This window comes from Pygoscelis adeliae, unplaced genomic scaffold, assembly GCF_000699105.1.
Source record: "Pygoscelis adeliae isolate BGI_AS28 unplaced genomic scaffold, ASM69910v1 Scaffold57, whole genome shotgun sequence".
Lineage (NCBI taxonomy): Eukaryota > Metazoa > Chordata > Aves > Sphenisciformes > Spheniscidae > Pygoscelis > Pygoscelis adeliae.
The window spans coordinates 2,332,192-2,352,746 of record NW_008825615.1 but is presented as its reverse complement, the minus strand read 5'-3'; the positions used below and the strand labels follow the sequence as shown (position 1 = coordinate 2,352,746).

Sequence of the window (20,555 nt, the reverse complement as noted above, 5' to 3'; positions counted from 1 at the left end):
CTTTAAAACCAGGAAGGAGTCTTATGGATTGGATTCGACTAACTAAAAGTGGGAAGGACTTGGCTGGTTTAAAAGGGAAGCTAATTGAAGTGACCGAAGATGAGCTTGCTAAGCACAACAAAAAGGAGGACTGCTGGATATGTATAAGAGGTTGGTTGCTGTGACGTTGCTTTGGCTTTTTTTTGTCTAGCCCCTCTCTTCTGTATTTAAGAAGCAACAAAACCCAATCAAACAACAACAACAAAAGCCACACCCCAAAACAAACTATGTGCCATCTATGTGTAGGCCAGGTGTAATCTTGACGTAATAGGACACAACTTTGTTCAAGTTAGAGGTTTTACGTAACAAAGCTTTTCTTTGCTTTCAAGCCTTTCTTAAGAAGTCTTCCAAGTGGGCATATTTTATCCCTATTTTATGTTTGCGTATGAAAATAACAAAACACAAGATTGTAAGTGGTGCCTCAAACAACAAGGGCTTAGCAAGAATAAGGTACTGAAAATGCTGACGTGTACTTACACTCCTCAGTCTTGGCGAGTTTATCGTCCTTAGCAGTTGAATATTTTTAGGGGTTGCTTTAAAGCATCTAGAGACATATAAATATTAAAAATGTTACTTAAATCTGTAGAATGGTCTTTGGGAAATAAGTGTGTAAGCCCATGTATTACTTCATAAAATTTAGTAAGGCAAATGACAGTTACCATACAGAGCAGTTGTAATCTGTATCTAGCATAACAGATACCTGTGGTAACTGAGCCATTCTATTTATGTTACTATTTTTATGAAATTTTAGCTCAAAAGTTGAAAGTATTGTATGTTATAAGTTAACAGTGTGCGAAAGGTGGTTTGGAGCAATAGCCCTGGCTAGAAGAGTATTTTCAGTGCTAAAGATGAAGTCCCTAGTTGTCTTACAGAAAGGAGTAAAATGTTTACTCTCTAGTTTAATTATTTAGAGGCTAAAATACATTAATATCACCTTAAATTTGTTATGAGATAACAGCGCTTCCTATGAAGATAGATTAAGAAGATAAGAGTAGCTGTTGTGACCTTTCTGTAGGAAGAGTGCTTCATGTTAGTGGTAAAAGTTAAGAATTTCTTTATGAGGGCAACTAGGGTTTTGTTGGGCATTAAAGGGGATGAGAGTGAAGGTAAGGGTAAAATGTCATTCAGTGCTGGCTTTTGAAGAAAATAATAGGATTGTTAATGCTCTGTGTGCTGCTCTTGCACATACTAGCAAAACTATACTGGGAGGAGAGCTAAAGAAAGCTTATTTACTGTGGACATCTGTTCTTTTTTTCTCTCACAAAAAGGGACATCTAATCCTGCAGACAGAATCACTGCTTAAAAACATTTCTGTTTTGTTTTTAATCTCTTCCTCCCCCCTCCCCCCCCAATTGCATCTCTGAGGTTGGTTTTTACAAGAACTCCATCATGCTGCTTCTGTATCTGTCTTTAAATTTTCCTGTCTCAGCCTCTTCTTTGTTCTAGAAGTACTGATGAAAAAAACAGCATAACTGAGAATCCTGGTAGATTATCTGTAGACCTGGTATGTGGACAGGTAGTAAAATAACACCATTGTGGAAAAGCTAAATTAAGTCTTTGCATTGGTAGTTAGACTAGCTCTATACGAAAGAGCAGAAATTGATGAGAGGAATGTGAAGCAGAAGAAGATTAGGAGCTAACTTTATTCGAAGACCAGTATGGTGATCGTCAAAGAAGGCTGTCATATAGGCCATAAATATATAAAGTGGGATGTCGGGGGGGGTTAAAAAAAGTGTGAGGGATATATATGAAAGATCTCTTTTGCTCCTGGAAGTTTGGTAAATTGAACATTTGGCTAATATTCAGGAAGTCCTAACTGTAGATATTTACTTACGTTTTCTTGTGTGCAGTAATCAGTGCTGCACGCAAGATGGCGTAGTGGATACATCCATCAGAAGATCAGGTCAGTAGAATATGCAAAGATCCTTCCTTTGTTGTCTGGGATGGTTGTTCTTACCAACTAGGATTGTCCCAAGTATGTCTCCCCTTGGCCCAGTGCTGAATGCCTACCTCTCCTTCTGAAGTAAGTAATGTACACTTCTTAATGTGTTAAAAGCTTCTTATGAAAGCACTGGCACAGTTCCACTTGTGGTAGCTTCCTGTTTTGATAATGAGAGTGAATAAATACTAAATTTAAATGTTCTGCTAGGTAGGCCTGCAGTAGTCCTCTAAGCAGCAATATGTCTGTAGTTAAATCTGTTTATAGCTGCATTCTTCAGGCTCTAATTACTCGCAACAATAATTGGACTTCATAATTTCAGACCTATGAAGAAACATTGTTTTATCTCCCTGGAAGTGTGAAGAATAGTACTCAAGTGGAAAGAATGCTGAGCCCTTTTACTGGGACAAATTTGGTACCAGAGTTGTAAGCCTTTAATGAGCATAGGCTATGTTTAGTTTTTTATATTGCTGAATGTGAAGAATGGAAATTTAATTGCTGATGGTAGCAGTTTTTCCTTATGGGAGACAGTTCATTCCCATAGGCATTTTATTCCATAGGTGATGGGTGATAGGGAAACAACCATGACAGCACTTTAGGAGTAACTTAATTGGAAGGGACAGTGAAAGCAATTCTGTGTGCTAACTAGCTCAGTTTTATGTCTCTGTTTAAACCGGCCTCTGGTTCTTTTACCCCCTAGCTAGGATACATCGTGTTCAACTTCAAGGGTTTATTTTGTTAAAGTCTTAACCCTGCAGGTTTCTCCAGACGTTCACTGGGACAGGTGGTATGGCATTGCAGGATTGGCCTCTCTACGTAATAAGATATGCCTTGTGCTCTATCCGATTGTGTAACTTATATTTCTGTTTTTGGAAAGTCATACTGTTTGTTCCAGTCATGTCTACTGTTCGCCATTACGCTGTTTAATATGCACTAACCTTTCAGCTGGTTCTGGAGATAGGAGCGGTGGTAGAAATGCTGCTCACGTTTCTTTATTTCATTTTCTTCAGGATTTGTATATAATGTCACACCGTACATGGAATATCATCCCGGTGGTGAGGATGAACTAATGAAAGCAGCAGGAACTGATGGTACAGATCTCTTTGATCAGGTGAGAACAACTGGCAGCGAATGACACTTGCTCACTGAAAGGTATTTTGAAAAATGCGCATTTTCTGATTATTTTTAGGACATGCCAGTGGAAATGGTGATTTGAACTTTCAGGTCTAAGGAAGGGCAATGGGTTACTGTTCAGAATGGCACTTATGTGTGCTGAAAGGGGCATGTAGTTTCAACTTTGTACCAAAAGACAATAACGAAAATGTGACTTTATGTTGTTGGAATGATGCTTCAATTTGACCATTTTATTAAATTAATCTTTTAGCAGAAATAGCAATAAAGCTAGCAAGAACTCGAGATACCACCTTCTTAATAAATTACTACAACGACTAATTGCTGCTGTTTGAGAGGCATTTTCTTCTCAGAACTTTCACTTTTTGACAAATGCTTATAGTATTCTTTTGTCTATTAGCTTGGCCGCTGCACTGTCAGCGAACAAAGTACTAAGAAGAAATGCTGGGGCTGCTATCTGGGGCTGCTGTTAACTGATTGTGAACAAATCACAGGATGACAGTTGGTCTCTTCTTTGTTTACCACTTCTTTAAAAGTTTTGAAAAGACTCAGAAAATAAATGGTCTGCAGAATGGGTGTACTTTCTGTAAGGAATCGCTTGCAAACCTGCTGCTGTAAAAGATGATTCACTGAGTTGGTATTTTTTAGAAACAGACATTCTTTGAGTCTCCTTGGCTCACAAGGTTTGTCTGAGAAACCGGGAAAGAGCAGAAAGGAAATCTCCTCTGTTTCTGAAAGGAAATCTTTACAGTTCATGCATCACAGTATGTTATGCCTTTATTTGCAAAATGTTTTTAACAGTGAATGTAAATAAAGAAGTGATGATGTTTTAGCTTTAAGTGTATCTTTGGTTAATACTTTCACAAATGAAGTGTTAGATTCGAGCATAATTCTCTGGTTTCAAGAAATTTGGAGTTTCTCTCCTAAAAGTTCATCCAGTATCAAGTTGTGGCCTGGAATTCCGTAGCTGGATCACTGTCAAGTATTGTATGATGTACTTGGGAACGGGAATCTTGATGTCAGGAATATTTGGGGAAGCCCCTCAAGTTGTTACTAAGTTCAGATACATACTTGCTACACTTTTTTTTTTTTTTAGTTTGTTTTGTCAGGAGTGGAAAGCAGTGTTCAGATCCTTAAAATATGCTGTTTACATTTTTGTTTCTGGCTGATGTCTTTCGTGTTCTGGAGGCATTTCTGTTATTATCCCATCTGCTTTAGCATTCTGTATTTGTCAGATACTGATCTTTTTAAGAGTTTGATAGGTTGCTAGTGTTTCAAATTTCTGGAAAAATAAACTGTCATTCAAAATCCTTCATTTCTTTCCGTTGTCTGTATATGAGGAAACTACAACTTGTGGATGGGATTCTTTATCTCGTCTCCTCAGCTCGTCCAGTTTACCGTTTTTATTTTTAAATCTCTACATACCATTCACATTTGTCATGCAGCACTTTGTTTCCTTTTCTCTGCTTGTGATGTTATCCTGGATGCTCTATCAGAATTGGCTTTTCTGCCATCCATTTTCTCTGCAAGTTCTCCAGTTCTGGTCTGTAAAGCTACTGTGTTTCTTCACTTTATTTGACTTTCTAAAATAGGTAATTTCTAAATAGTTCAATGATAGTAAGACAGAAACAAACAGAAATACGCCAACTTGGTAGGAACTGTTTGTGTGTCTAAACTACTATTCATTATCTTTGTTTCCTTCATCCCTTCTCCCTTCACTTGTATCTAAACAAGACTAATTACCCTTGTGGTAAAGACAAGGTCTTTATTCTGTTAATTGCGTAGCATACATCATAAAAATGCTCTTCTGAAATATTTTCTGTAGCTCAAGGTTATGATGTTCAGATACTGCAAAACATAAAATGAATAAATTAAACTATTGTCAGTTTTTCATGGTCCTATTTTTTTCATTTAATTACATGCTATCTGTAATGGAAGTAAAAATAAGTACTGAATGATGCAATAATGAGTGTCTGTGTTTAAAAAAAAAAAACCACTGCTAAATGAATTACATTAACCACTGTACAAAAATGAACTTTTCTATTTCAGTGCATAGAACAACATAGTAAGAATTACAAATTTTGTGAAAACCAATTTTGTTAATATAGGTTCATCGTTGGGTCAATTATGAATCGATGCTGAAGGAATGTCTTGTTGGGAGAATGGCTGTTAAGCCTATTGCTGCTCCAAAAGGTGAGGGTTTTAAGAATGAAATAATTTCTATTATGCTTTATTCCAGAGTTCTCTGGAAATGATGAGAAATCCTAAATCACCATATTGACAAGGGGAGTCTCTGTTCTTGCATAGAGATGAAGGCTGTTGCATATATTCAGTCTTTTTACAGCAGATACCTGAAGATAAAACTATTTTATGTATGAGGACTTTTATAAGTAATGTGCTGCTACATTTCTTCTTTTGGTTTTAGTCATCAGAACAGACAGGTGTGTGTGTGTGTTATGTGTGTATGTATATAGAAATAATTTTTTTTTTTCCCCCCCCCAAGATCCCTCTTTCTTCTTCTGATCCCAGGGGACAAACTATTGTAGGCAGCACTCTCATCTTGAAATAAAAGTCAGTATTTTTGATCTGGTGATTTCAGCACCAGACATAGGTCTGGCAAGTTGCATATGTATTGAGATATTTGAATACACTTTATGGCTAGAACACTTTATTGGGTCCTTTAGTTTGAATTTACTTGGAGAAAATTTTAAGACAATATACTACATCTCTTGCTGTCCTGAGCCAGGACAGTAAGAGATGTAGTATATTGTCTTAAAATGCTGGTGATGGTTTCCAGAGACTTTAATCTTTGGTATTTGTTTTGGTTTGTAGGCCACAACAAAAATTTCCTATACCTAGGAAGCAGACACTATTGCTGAATATTGACCCGTAGGAAAACTGCAGTGAAAACATGAAAGAATTAATGTTTGCAACTGTTTTTCTCAAGTTCTGTGGCATCCTTTAGTTCACAAATTCAGCCATCTCTTGTAGCTCTTCAACTTCTGACAAGGTGCGCCACATACTTGCTTAGCGCTTAGATCCCATTGCCTAACAGTTAGGTTGAGTTTGTTCTGTACGTATTTTAGTATTTTACATTTCCATGTTGCTAGGTAGCTAATTCCAGCGTGGAGCTTTTAAGGTAAATGCTGGAAAGTATGAAGGAACCTCGACAGCATAACTGCTTCATGGAGTTGAGGTGTTACAGACAAGTTACTGCCACTTTGTCAGCTGAGTTAGAAATTTAAAAGTAAGCCTGACTTCTGCTGATTTCATTAATCTAACTTTTCTGCAACTGGAAGGAATTCTTGTGAGAGCCAGTCAGTAAAAAACAAACATGTCTTTGCCCCTGCCAGCTATGACAGTCCATTTTCTGCTGTTCACTTTTTCTTCTGCTTTCCTCTGTAATAGGACTGCTCTATTCATTTTGCTATATTGAAATTTGTAGGATAAAGGTTGCCATCTGTGTAAAAAAAACAACCAAACAAAAAACCCCCACACCAAACAAAAAACAAACAAACAAAAAACAAACCAGAGCCAAAAAAAAAAAGGGTTCTGTTGCCTGTGTCTCTCTTGGCCATTTCAGGCTTGAAAAAAATGTAACTTCATTAGTTAAGAATAAAATTGATTAGACTGGATTTGCTGAAATTCTTCATTGTGAAATTCTCAAAGTTTACTTCGATAACTGACAGGTTATGTATCCTCCTCTTTTGAATAGTGAATTATCAAAAATGTGATTGACTAACTTCACTGTCAGCCAGCAATAATTCTTGTCTTGTGTCCTTCCAGAAGACTGTATTCAGAAAAGTTTGCATTTGAAAATGGAAGAATAAAATACAGAGTTAAGATGCATGTTTTTGAGTATAGGATTAAATAGGCCCATAAGTACAGAGGAAAGCCAGGCTGTCAAATTACTGTATAAATTGCTTTCTTTTTGTGGCAGAGAGTTAGTGTTTGGCAGTAGGGCAAACATCAGTACTTGGTGTTTGGTACAGTCTCAATACAGTGCAAGTAAGGCAGATGTAGGTTTGTTGGGGCACTGCTGGGAGATTTGTGGTTGTTTAGCTGTTTTGTTTCCTGTGGTTTTTTGGAAGGTTGTACAGTTACTTGCTCACTGAACTGTGTAAGGAAGCTGAAGCTTGTCCTTGCATACTCCAGGGTTTTTGTTTTTGGTGGTGTTTTATTTTTTAAGAAAGAAGAGTCTTTTGAAGATGCTGATGATAGTTAATGTTTTGTCAACTTGTCTTTTGGGAATGCTGCTTGATGATTTGGTAGTGGCTAACAGGAATTTCTGACGTGTCCCTTCTGTGATGTTACAGAGCAGTGGAGCTATACACTGGAATGTGTAGTGTTTGTACTTGCTGAGAAGGCCAGTGCAGCAACTACAGCAGTACCCAGGCATGTAGAGATTATTTCAGTATCTCCCTCACAAAACCTGTACAGCATTAAACTGCTTGCCTTCCCTTCAGGGTACTCAGCTGTAAACATTAGCATGGACACTTGTTTGTTGTCTTTTAATGCTGCTAATGTTTCTCATAGACATATCTTAGTATATGTCCCTATGTTACTTCAGTGGTAATGTAACTTGGGAGTTGGAATGCATGTTGTATTATTGTTAATTCAGTGAGATTAGGCTGAGAGCTATGGCGTCATCCAAGGAAGAGGGGTAGGGCTGTGTCTTGGAAGTGCCTCAAACTGTCCTTAAAATTGCAATGCCAATTTCGGTGCAGTGTGTTAAAACGTAGTGAAATGAGAGTAGAGTTTTGTACACAACAAATTTACCTTTAATCAGAAACGAGTTTTTGTGGATGACTTGCCTATCCTGGCAGAAAGCTTGAAGTGGTGTATAGCAGAATACACAGACAAATACAGCCTCAACTAAAAATTTTGGGTCAACTGTCCCATTCATCTTGTGGAGTGTTATGTTTTTACCTTACAGTGGCACAACATAAAAGCCTCTGATGAAGGCAATTCTTGGTCAGCTCTGAGTCATTCTGCAATACTGTATGCTTGGTGCTTTGTTTCAGGAGGCGTTCCTTCACTTACAGTGGCATTTTTCTTCCAACGCTGGCTGCTGTGATGCAGAGCACTGGGAGGGATTCAGAAGAACAGGGGAGAAACATTGACATTTTGGTTTCCATAAAAGAGAGCAGGAAGAACATATTGGTTTCTCCCACCTCCCCAAACCTGGCTCCCATAAAAGAGAATATTAAATGGGCCTTCATATTGGGACATTCTGAGATGTGAAATGTAGAGAAGGCAAAAGGTGCTTGGGTACATCCAGAGGACTAGTTTCCCCACAGATTTGCTATGGGCAGAAGGATATGTGGCTAAGACTGTCTTTCCCCTCGAGTTGAGCACCTTATCTATGAATTGACACTATGTAATTCATGTGCTTGGTCTTTATCTCCTTTTTTTCAGCTAGTATTTTGGAGTAGTTGCAGCACACTGTAGATTTAATGAAAAACTCAGGTAATAACTTGTCAAATAAAACCATTTGACAGAAAGAGCTTATAGGAAGATTTTCTTTTTCCTGGGTTTCTGCTAAGGATTGGGTTTAGATTGCCAAGGATTGGGTCGGTCAGATTCGGTGTCTACTCTGTTGTCGTGAGACAAGTGTCATTGAAAGTCTGACAGATATAGCGAGCTTCTTAGCTATGAAGTTTGTAATTGCACAAGATAATGTGTGATGTTTGTTTTGAAGTGCCAGAGTTCTTGCGTTTCCTACCCTTTAGTGCTGTGCCACTTTTGGCATTTTTAACATAGTATTTTTTCAATTATACATAATCTTTTGAAATGGTAATCAGTGCTGCATTTGTTTGTGACTTCTTGACACCTGAAGCGTCCTGGTCAATCTGTTGATGTTTTGGAAGGTTTATTTGGAGATCCTTACTTTGGCTTAATTCTTTAGCATGATGTATGCAAGTACTGTGCCATAACTTCTTACTGTCGTGCTTGTTGTTTTTTCTTAATGCTTGTAGAGATTTCTTCTACTCTATCTGAAGAGAAGAAACAGCTTAATGGTAAGTGTTCACTTGGAGTGAGGTGGGGAGTATATCTTAAACTTATTTGAATATTATTGAATGAGCACTGTTTATCCAGACTTCTGTCTGTATTTGAATTTGATGTTGAGGCTCTAGTGATCTGTGGAAATTACAGAAGGCAAAATCTTAATCAGGTATTGTGAATTCAGTGTTTAAAAGTATTCTAAGACTGCAGTAGAGTAGTATAGATAAGGGAGGTATGAGATGGACAAGCTTTCTGCTGGAGTCAGACAAGATAGGTCACAAATTACTGTGTGCTATGAAATCTGCCACTACAAAATTGCCAGGCTTTTTGATCTTTCTCTGTATCAGAAAAGCTAGGTGGCCATGGGGCTGGAGTAGCAGAGAAGACAATATCTTGGGGAACACTTAAAATTAGTAAGTCTCTACTAAAAGCTGGAAGGTCATCACTGGGAAACAAGTTGAAATGGAGGTGAATTAGCTGATCACAGCATGACTGAACTACTTGAGATGTAACTGAGAATGACTGGGCTATTAATATAAGAGGCTTCCTAAAAGAATATGGCTTATGAAGTCTCATCAAATGAGGTGTGATGGGGTTGTGTTGGTTGAGCAAATAAGATGAACACCTGTGAAGGGAAATAATACAATTTGAACTCAAGGCTGATGTATTGGCATGAAAGGTGACAGGTGCAAATTGGTCATGGAAAAGTCTAGGCTGAAACTTTGGAAAAGGAGTTAAGAGCATTCAAATTTTAGAGTAGCAGGAGGAGCGGAAACCTAGATGTGTCTTAAAGTGAAGCCAGAGAAGTGCTCAGGGTGGTGTCCCAGCAAGTCCAGGCACAGTGAGGAAAAGATAACTTGTTCATGCTTTCTCTGGTGAATTTGAGTTCCCATTTGTTTTCTTCTTTCTCATGCTGTCTTCCTTGCCCTCCCTTTGTGCTCTGTGAATGTTGTATTTGACTTCTAAAATGCAGTTTACCTTTTAGTATGCACAAGCATTGAGCTACACGAAAAGTTAAACATACGTCATATAAAAGTAAGCAAGACTGATTTTATTTGTTCCTATTTTGCTCTATAGCCTTATAAGATGTTACGCTAAACTTTGACAGGGTCTGCTGCCTGACATTTTTTTTTTCTTCAGCAATGAACAAGTTGTTGGAACCTGTTAATCTTGCTTTGAAGGACAGGGAAAATTAGAAAACAAACTCTGCTTTACTCTACCAGAATGAAATTACTAGCAGCTAGTAGTCATTAAATACACCATAAATATTTTGTATTCAAGTAGAAGACTATTTTTACCACTTATTTCAATGTTCTTCTCCTCTTGGTTATTTTGGTTCATGAATTCCTTACTTTTTGTGCTCGTCTAGCTGTCCAGAGCTATGCATCTTTCATATTCACAGTGGATCCGGGTAAAAAGAAATAAGTAATATTTCATCTCTCTTCCGTCTTGCTTCCCTTCCTACTCCTAGCAACAACTTTTCTTGTCCAAATTATGTGACTTGTCAGGAGATGTAGGAAATTATTCTTATGGTAGTTTCCAATGAAATTGCCAAAATACTGATGCTTGCTTGTTGTATTCAGTTTACCTGTTTGGCAAGACTTTTTCCAAAATAGGAGAGGTCAGTTCCTGAGGTTATCTTCCATGAGCTTTTTCATATTCAGTTGTTGCATCTCAGTGCTTAGCTCTTGTAAATTTAAGTCAAAACGAGTCTAGAAATAAACATCGCTGTCTGAAAATGGGCAAGAGAAGCCTATGGCATGGGCTCTGATTTTTTGGAAGTTGTTGGCACTACTGAAGACATTTTTGTCTTATCAATCTAAAATCTATAAATAATAATTGTATTTGGAATGTGCTCAGATCAATCAACTTAAATGTATCCTTGATTTCTGTGAACATCAATTTTATGTAATGTTAGGGGCAATTAAAGCTGAAGTTTTCAGAATATATTACTAGTGATAACAATCAGCGTAGGTGTAGCCTAATGTGCTCTTCAACATCTGTTCATAGTTGAGTTTCAAACAAAAGACATCAAAATTTCAAAACGCTGCCATTACCAAAGCATGTCTGAAAACTCCATATTTGTTTGAGAACAAATATGTATCAAAGATGTATTTTAAAAATGATCTTTTCAGCCTTGCACTTTCAAGCTAAACTGAATTTCTCTTTCACCCAAACTATTATGATGATGATTTTTGTAATATTAATAGGAAAAAAAATTACATGGGCAGTTCCACCATCTGAAAACAAGCTGGTGTTTGAGTATATGCACATCAGACCTTGAAAAAACTTATGCTGTGGAAAAGGGTGATGGGAGGAGAGTTTGAGCTAGAGTTTCAAGTACAGAAAACTAAATCTTGAGGTTCAACCAGCTGGAGTTCTTTAGTTTAAGTAATATAAGTGTTTCTGTTTTTCTTAGTAATATTTGGAGTTTACAAATATGGGTCAAGCTTGTTCTGGGCCTTCTAAGAACAAAGAAAACAATAGGTACAGAAAGCTTTCAGAACGTCCTAAAATAGTTCAGATTGGAAGGAACATCTGGAGCTTGTTCGCTCCAGTCTCCTGCTCAAAGCAGGGTGAGCTTCGATACTACATCAGATGGCTCATGAGCAACCCCACCCTCATGGGAAGGGAAGAGGTGTGGTATTTTGGTTTTTCTTTTGTTGTTTTGTTGGGTGGGTTTTGTTGTTTTTTTTTCCCCCATATCCATACCCAGAATTTTTGCTGCTACTTGTCTATTGTCTCTTGTCCTTCTGCTGTGCACCTCTGAGAAGAGTCTGGCTATCTTCTCTATACTTCCGTCTCTCCCACCCCTTTCTCTTTAGGTAGTTGAAGACTGCAGTTGGATTTCCCCCTTAGCCTTTTCTTCTGCAGGCCGAACAAACACAATTCCCTCAGCCTCCTTTCATATATCCTGTGCTCCAGCTGCTGACTGTCTTGGTGGCCTTTCCCTGGACTTGATCTGGTATATCAATGTCTGTCCTGCACTGGGGAGCCAAAACTGGACGCAGTACTCCAGATGTGGTCTCACAAATGCTGAACAGAGAGGAAGAATCACTTCCCTTGAACTGATCGCTATGCTCTTGCCCAGGATAAAGTTGGCCTTCATCACCACAAAGATGCAGTATCTGCCCAAGTTCTACTTGTCTACTAAATCCCTGGAAGGTTTTCTGCAAAGCTCCTTTCTATCCAGCCAGGCCCCTCACTTGTTTTGTTGCATCAGATTTTTTTTTTCCACAGGTGCAAAATTTTGCATTTGCTTTTGAGCTTCATGGAGCTTTTGTCAGCCCATTTCTTCAGTCTGTCTGGGTCCCTTTCGTGTTTCAGCTGCTTCCTGTTATTTATTGCTCACATGCTTCCTGACAGTGGGACAGTGTGCACCCTTCAGGTTGCTAATGACGGTGTCGGCATTCGCTGTTCCCTAGGGAGTACCAGCTGTAACTAGCCACTAGTTGGACTTTGTACTGTTGATCACACCTTTTGTGACTGGCAGTCCTATTAGTTTTCTATCCAGATTGTAATCCACCTATCAAACCCAGCTCTCTCCAATGTGGCTATGAGGATAACGTGAGAAACTCTAGCACTAGCCTTGCTATCCCATAGGATTTTGCAAAGCAGTTCCCGGAACAAGCTGAAGTTTGGTCTTGAGAGATGCAGAGTTGTAATTCTGCTGTTCATCCTGGTCACCTTAAACTCCTTCATTTTATGCCTGCCATCAGCTTTTGGCTTCACCACCAGCTTTTCTTTATTTATGACCACCGTGACCAGTAGAGCACTTTCCTTAATTGGTTCATTGATCACCTGAATCACTGTCTTTTTATTGCAGTGTGACTTCTTGTTTTCACATAGCATCTTACAGTATTTCAGAATAATTCGTAAATAACTTGGTTTGCCAGAATGTTCTGTTTTATTGTGGCTGTTCATATGTTTCTGTTGACCTGCAAAAGCAAACAGGAGTGTGTATGACCATGAATTCCTCTTAGCCATGGAGGCCAACCTAAGCATATGATATATGTCCTCAAGAAAGGCTTAGCCTTTGAGAAGGCTTTTATCATTAGGTGATTGGTTTTCTTTTGCAATGATATGACTGCTCTGCCATTTAGCTTCCTTGGCAGCTGCAGATGGTGTGTACTTAGGGGTAATTAAGGATCAAAGAATAAGTAATTCTAGCGAGTTTTAATTGCTTTAGGTTAATTCCCCCATCTGGATGATCAAATAGTTTTGACAGATTGGATTAGACCAGAGTGACTCTCTTTGTTTTTAATCTGCTTCCCACATGGTGGAGCCACTCAATTACTGTGTTTAAGCTTGTAGTCAAACTACAAAACTTACTGGCATTTAGAAGAGAATCATGTAGGTAACTGAGAATTCATACGTTAATTATTTTATGCATAGCCATTTCAGGTTTGCCTTTGGGCTTGTAAACCAGCACCTACCAACTGTTACCTTAGACCTTTGCCTAGCCATTGTCCAGGAAAACTTCTGCTGTTCATGTGATGTTACAAATCATACTATATTTCAGTCTGTGTAGCTTCATCCATCATGATTCTATATAACTTCTTTGTGTTAAAATTGATGAAGGATTGCAGTTGCTTTTATCTGTCATCTCTGTACAAGTTTTTGCAAAATATGTTCAGTTTCTATTAGGCCAGAGATTAGTACAGTTGACGTTTTCAAAGATTGACCAAGTGTTGCCTCCCAGCAAAGGCTTTTTCAGGCTGTTTCATGTTGTTTAATAATTAAAGTGAGTAGCTGAATTCTGTGAAAATTCCTAGCAAAGTGCAAAGTAGAGAGACTAAGGCTGATATCTTTGCTTAACTGACTGACGTGCAATTTTACTTGTGAATTAGGTTAGACCAGACGTCCCAAATTGAATTTGTTCATCTGAACTGTATAAACAAATAGTTCTGTTAAAGGAAATTAATTCAAATAACCTTTTTTCCATGCTTCACTATCACAAAGTGTGAAAGCACAAGCTTAATAACAGACCAAGCTACATGTACCAGAAGGGCTGCATGCACGGGTTTTGTGGTATATGGAACTCTTAATTTCTGAAGTAGAACTTCATGTTCTAGGAGCCTGCTCTCCAAAACAAAGTGCTGAATAAAAACAAAATTTAAAAAGTACATGGATACTTCTGGCTGCCTGTGGAAATAAAGCCAGTAAATACTGTTGAGGGGTATTTAGAACATTCAATTTAAAAAAACCCAGAACATCTCTGATTATGATTTCTATTAAGTGAGCATCACAGCAAATATTTTAATGACTCTCTGCTCTTTGTAGGTATGCTTCCTGAGAAGAAAGTACTAGGTGCTTCTGCCAAAGATTTAACTCCAAGGTAAATCTTTGTCTTCGTTGTCTGTTGAACATTCTGTTTAATAATTTTGTGTAGTTCTTAGTGAATGCAGGCAGCTTCTTCCATGGTTAGTTCTTGGTGTTTCAGCTAAATGAGTATATATTATTACCATCCTCTTGTAAGTAGGAAAGCTGAGGTTCAGGTTTGAACAACTTGCCAAAGGTCATATTGACCGTATAGGCAGGTGATGATGCAAAGTTCTTGGCTTACTCTGTCTGCTTCTAACTCTTGCACTGCCTTGCATCGTATACAAATGTATGGCTTATATTTGCAGGCTCCTCAGCCTTGCTTCTTGAGAAAATTCCTGGAAAGTGATTCCAACTGGGCTGATTACTTTTTCTGACTTTAGTTAATTTGTCCATAAATGTATGAGTTGGCATGCCTTGGAAAAGTACTTCATTGCAAGCTGGAATCTATTAAGATGTGATAGCTGTATTCAAGTTTCTAAAATACTCAAAACAGGCCCTAGAACTCCACTGTGATATGCCGGCTGTTGTCACTGAGGTGTCATTTTGCTCCATGATGCCTTGCATCGTCAAGGTTCAGCTTCTCACTTTGCATTAAAATCGCCTGTGAATGTGTAATCTCTGGGCTAGTCACATGCAGTCATATAAAATACTGTGGCTTGTGAACAACTGGAATGTGGCTTATCTTCTGGAGTGCTCCCCAAACCTTGCTGCCTTTTTTCCTTTGTGTGTCTGGCATGTTCTGGTGTGTGACTGGAAGGTGTGCAGCCTAGGATATGTTGGCTGTCAGGAGTGTCTGCTGGAGGGGGCATCCTCCCTCTCTGCCCTCTTTTCTGGTCCGGGAGTCCGAACAGTAGATGGAAGTGGTTAGGACACTGGGGAAGGGAGAAGACAGTAAATGCAAGGGGTTAACTTTGTTGTGGGGACAGAGTTGACTTTAGCTGGCTGGGATTGCAACCCAGCTGGAAGTCAAGTGAGAACTATAGATGTCTATGGTGGAGAGTCAGGCATGAGATTCAGATGTATGGTCTCCATGAAAATGGTTAGAGAAAGGAATAGCTTTTCTGAGATTGGGTGGGTAAGTTACTTCTTGGCAAGTGTAAGGCCATACAAACAACTAGCATTTGAAGGCTTTCTGTTTCTTACCTTACCCTGGATTAATTACAAGATTTGGGCAGCTTGGGCACATAGGAATGTAAAATCTTGATTTGGGGAGATGAAGGGAAGTGTGGTTTTGTGGTATGTGCATGGAATCTATAACTCTTGGAAGCCAACCTGGCTATTTAATACTTTTGTCTGCAGTCAAGGATTTTAATCATCTTTTTAGGAAGGTTCATATGCTGTAAAGAGTATGTGCGTGCTTTTTAAGTAAAACCAATGCCATATAATTTTAACTACAATGTGCTGACTATCAGGATGCATAATTAGACTGTTCTTATTTTAGTAGTCTTTTCAAAATTATTGACTCTGGACTTATCTCTTAAAAAAAATACTAAATAATGTATTTGGCTTGTAAATTCATGAACGAAGCTCTACTTGAAAACTGCTAATTAAATATATTTTGGTGTGCCCAAAGAAAGTATATATTTTTTTCTTCACTGTGTTTTTTGTTTCACAGTTATGACTGGTTCCAAACGGATAGTTTGATCACCATTGTCATATATACTAAGCAGAAGGTAAGTGTATTTTATGAAAGGGACAATTACAAGATACAGTTGTGAACCAGCTTGAATTCTGGGAGAACTTTATTAAAATGTTTTTTTTTTCCTTGCCTATGAAAGGATATGAATGCAGAGTTGGTGATAGTTGACTGTCAAGACAAACGATTAAGGGGAGAGATCATAGTGGATGACCACTCATATCTTGTAGAAGTTGGTAGGTGCTGTAATTTTGCAGTTGAAAATACTGAATTGTCATTCTACTTTATTAAAACCCTCTCATGAGACCATAGGCGTTTTACGTATACCAATTAATACTTTATTCCTCTTTCATTAGAGATGAGTACTTTAAAGTACCTTGATGTAAAGGAATTACATTGTTTATCAACTCGCATCTTCATTTGTTTAGTATGTACTAAACAAATTTTTTATACGTGGAATAAGGTGTAGTAAGAAATTGATATGAAAGTTGTGTAAAGTTTTTCTTCAAGTGTTTTTTCGATGGTTATTAAAATGCCCTTATTCAAAAAGGGCAAGTGCAATGATTGAGATAAATGCAGATTGGTAGGTTTACATGAGTCACTGTTAAAAGTAATGGAGAAAACGATGCCTTTCTTAATGTTATGTATTAGGCCTGCAGAAGTCACTGGGACTGATATGATGCACAGGTGAAATTTCAGGTTCACTCAGTATTTCTAGCCTTAAACTGTATGTATACATGACGACTAGAATGTAATTTTGTTTTTGCTTAAAATAGTGTTTCTCTTTATTTCAGACTTGGATCATGCAGTTCAAGAAGACTTGGCTGGTAAATTCTGGCTCTTGCAGCACTTCTGTATCTCTTCTAATATCAGAATGTGGAACTTGAATTTATTTTTCTGACTCATCAGATACTTTAGTTTTGCTTACCAGAAGGTTCTGACACAATCAAATCAAACTGTAACATTGAATATTTTTTTTTTAAATGGTGACATTTGGGCTCGTAAAAGTAATAAGTTGATGGTGCTCTGATCCCTCTGAGTATGACTAAATGTTAAAATAATTAGAAGTTAGTTCTGTTGTGTATTTGTAAACTGTTCTTTGCTTAGACTGGAACTTTCTTGGATTTAATTATTCATTCAAATGCTCTTGAAAAGAAAGGAAGAAGTAAATAGTGGTAGTTACCAATTTCCAGTAAATGAGGATTCTGAATTCATGAGCATTCTTCTTGACCAGATGAGCTGGGAAGCTTTTCACAATGTATTTAGTAAATAAGATACATTAATTATGCATATTAAGTTAGTGTGTGTTGTTTTAAATGCATTGTAAAACATTATAAAGAGATAGCTGGAAGTACATTTAATTTGATATTTTAATTTAACAGATTAATTCTGTGTGTCTTGAGAAATGACTGATCCTTCTAAAATTTCATTATAATGGAAGAGTAATTTTTTTTTTGGTACAAAATGTAACTAAAACTAACAGTGTGAAACCTTCTCTCTTTTAGTGAATATTGCTGAAAAAGTTGGGAAAGTAGAGATTATCTTAAAGAAAAAGGATAACATTCATTGGAAAATGTTGGGACAGCCCTTGGAGCATCATAATACATTTATCAAATGCAAGGACAGAGGTAAGCAGTTTCATGGCCATGTTACCACTTGTTTTAAGACTTTCTGGAGCATGTTAGGCGTATTTGCTTTCTCTCAGGATTTTTCTTTTCCTGTAGTCATATTTCATTTCTTTCAGGAATGTTCTCTGGTCTTGTTGAAAGCTGCTCAGGAACTCTCCTTGAAAGGGTTCAACTTAGGGGTGTTTTTTGCTTTGCTTTGTTTTGTGTTGTTCTGCAATAGAATTGGAGGTCTTCCAGTCTTGTGGAAAGACTGGAAGAACCTAGTAGGGGAAGGTGAAGACTGCCTGAGTGTTGTTGCATCTCATGGCTACCTGTGTGCTTAATATCCTTCCTGTACATATGAAAACCTCAGTAGACCCTGAGGAGATAGTGCATGGCCTTGTGTTAAGCATTAGAGGAGTAACTGTAGTGAAGGAACAAAAACCTCCACTTCCAACTGTTACTATACTGTCGTAACATCTTTCAATGCTGTAATGTTGTTCCAGCACACTGCATCTTTGTAACTTGAGCTATGATTAAATAAGGCACTTCAAGCCATGTGTAGGTACCAAAGCCAGCTCTGAATAAGCTGATGTGTCTGCAAGAAGCAGTAGATGTTATATATGAGTTCATTTTGTGGTAATGGAATAATATGAACTTGATGCAGTACCAAAGTGTATTAACCCGATCAGTGTGCCTTTTTTTTTTACAGCTAAATTAAAAATTTCTGCACAATTACATTATACAATATAAGAATGCTCCTGATGTTATTGCAGCTGTCCAGTTTTCAAAAGCCCTCTTGGCCCTCTGTCTAATAATGCTCAAAAGTTGGCTGTTTGATGTTAGTCTGCCTTATTATGTGTGAAAGCAAAGCTGTACATTTTTAAGAGCTAATTAAATGTTGGTCACTGTGTTGTACATCTCTTACTGGCTCTCAGTTATGCTACTTAGGCCTTTAAAGTTGAGAGATTACTGTGGTACAAAAAGGTAGACCGAGTGCATAAAAGCACATCTCTTTAGCTACCTTTAGCTTACATAGAATGTAATTTTCCTTATGAGAGTTTCAGAAGCTGTTGAGTCATCCACTTTAATATTAGATTTATCAATATAATCCTCTGTATTTAAGGGGATACAGCCTGGACTATTATGTTGTCCACTGTCCATTGCTCATTTTCTCCCTCCTTATTTATCACTTTTCATGATTATGGGAAACAAAATGAGAAAATAACCTGAAAAAACAAGAGGTGTAGAATATAGTGGCTTTATAGATCCTTTGCAAATGAGGAAGGTGAGGATGATTGGATGCAATTGTCAACAATCCAAAAAGTCAGTCTCCAGCATAGCATTTGTCATGTTATACAGAGAAGTGTTATAGGTATTGGATAACTTTATTATGTATCACTGACTGACTGAGTTCAGATCAGTTTAAATTGAATCTCCAGTAAACTTAAGTTAAAGGGCTTGCTGAGCCTGAGTTTCTTCAGTTCCCTGATTACAAAGGTGACGAATCTAGCAAATATATTGATATCTATAGCTTTTTAATCTCTACTCCAGAAACTTTTATTCTGCAGTTTTCTAATTTTAAAACTCCCAAATTTAAAATTGAACATGCCAGAAGGTTTATAGAGGAAGAATGTTCAGGCCTAGATGTCTTTTCTTTATTCCAACCCTGTGCTTTCAGCTTGGCGATAAAAATCTGTGGTGGTGGCTTCTGTTCACTCAGTTTAGTCTTAAGTAGCCACTCTCCGTTTCTGCTTAGAATTGTGCTCCCTTATTCTAAGTCGCAGAGTTTTCAATTTTGCTTCCACTTCTGTGGGAGCAAAATAATGTTATGGGTGAAGAAACTCATACCTTGCACAGTGTGAGCACAGAAATATTAATTAACAACTCTAGATAATTTCCTTGTCTTTATTGGGTGTGCAGTTGGTTTTGTATGCAAAACTACTTTTTCTGAAGCGAAATAACTTTATTCTGGAAATAAAATTATCAAGACTTACAGCCTGGTAAGTAATTCTGACCTCATAAATTAATCGATGCATTTTATATATGAAGATAAATAGATCTTTGAAGAGAAGATTAGATTGCTCTTTGATAAACTGCAGAAACGCTTTAGTGTGAAGTGTGTTGCAGATATAGAGGTTCTCCTTAATACTACTTACAATTTAGTTTATTTTGCATGCTGGGATAGTAGTATTACCAAGGTTGTACGCACATGTGGTTTGCATATTTACCTGTGCCCACACTAGGGGCGCTTTTAACACAGGCAGAACATAATCTCGAGTACTAGTAAAGTACAAGTAAATCCTGCGGTAAGATAGCATAAATGTGTACGCGGCTGACCAGAGCCTGATTCGCTATAGATACTTAGCCACTTATACTCTGCCAATGTGTAGCTGTGATGAGAGAAAGATCATTGAGGACTATAAACAGGGTGGAGGAAGGACATACTAGCTTTGTAAATAGCTGTACTTACATGATATATCGGTTGCTATTAAAAAACCCCAGCGATGTGTGTGCTGTAAATGAAGTAACTTACCCCTATTTCATTGAGAAGTAGAGATCCTCAAATTTTTATCATGGCTGAAAAGAGTGGGTGGAACAGCTGGCATAAGGTATATTGGGATTTGAGTGTGAGCAGCTGTCCTGGTTTCGGCAGGGATAGAGTTAATTTTTTTCCTAGTAGCTGGTACAGTGCTGTGTTTTGGATTTAGTATGAGAACAATGTTGATAATGTAGGGATGTTTTAGTTGTTGCTAGGTAATGCTTACACTAGCCAAGGACTTTTTAGTTTTCCATGCTCTACTGACTGAGAAGGCTGGAGGGGCACAAGAAGCTGGGAGGGGGCACAGCCAAACTGGCCAAAGGGACATTC

At 37.8% G+C, this 20,555-nt stretch overlaps 1 protein-coding gene across 2 annotated transcripts in view; it reads left to right on the top strand.

The window, feature by feature from the left end:
* LOC103924580 (cytochrome b5 reductase 4) overlaps positions 1–20,555 on the top strand; it is a 38,548-nt gene continuing 17,993 nt past the window's right edge. Inside the window, exons 1-9 of one of the 2 annotated variants that reach the window (XM_009333113.1) lie at positions 1–150; positions 2,989–3,089; positions 5,218–5,302; positions 9,088–9,129; positions 14,399–14,453; positions 16,056–16,113; positions 16,219–16,312; positions 16,871–16,903; positions 17,582–17,704. In XM_009333113.1, coding sequence (XP_009331388.1) covers positions 24–150; positions 2,989–3,089; positions 5,218–5,302; positions 9,088–9,129; positions 14,399–14,453; positions 16,056–16,113; positions 16,219–16,312; positions 16,871–16,903; positions 17,582–17,704 — 718 coding nt within the window. In that variant the 5' untranslated portion in view covers positions 1–23. The remainder of the gene's footprint in view (positions 151–2,988; positions 3,090–5,217; positions 5,303–9,087; positions 9,130–14,398; positions 14,454–16,055; positions 16,114–16,218; positions 16,313–16,870; positions 16,904–17,581; positions 17,705–20,555) is intronic. The other variant, XM_009333115.1, reaches the window with a different exon arrangement.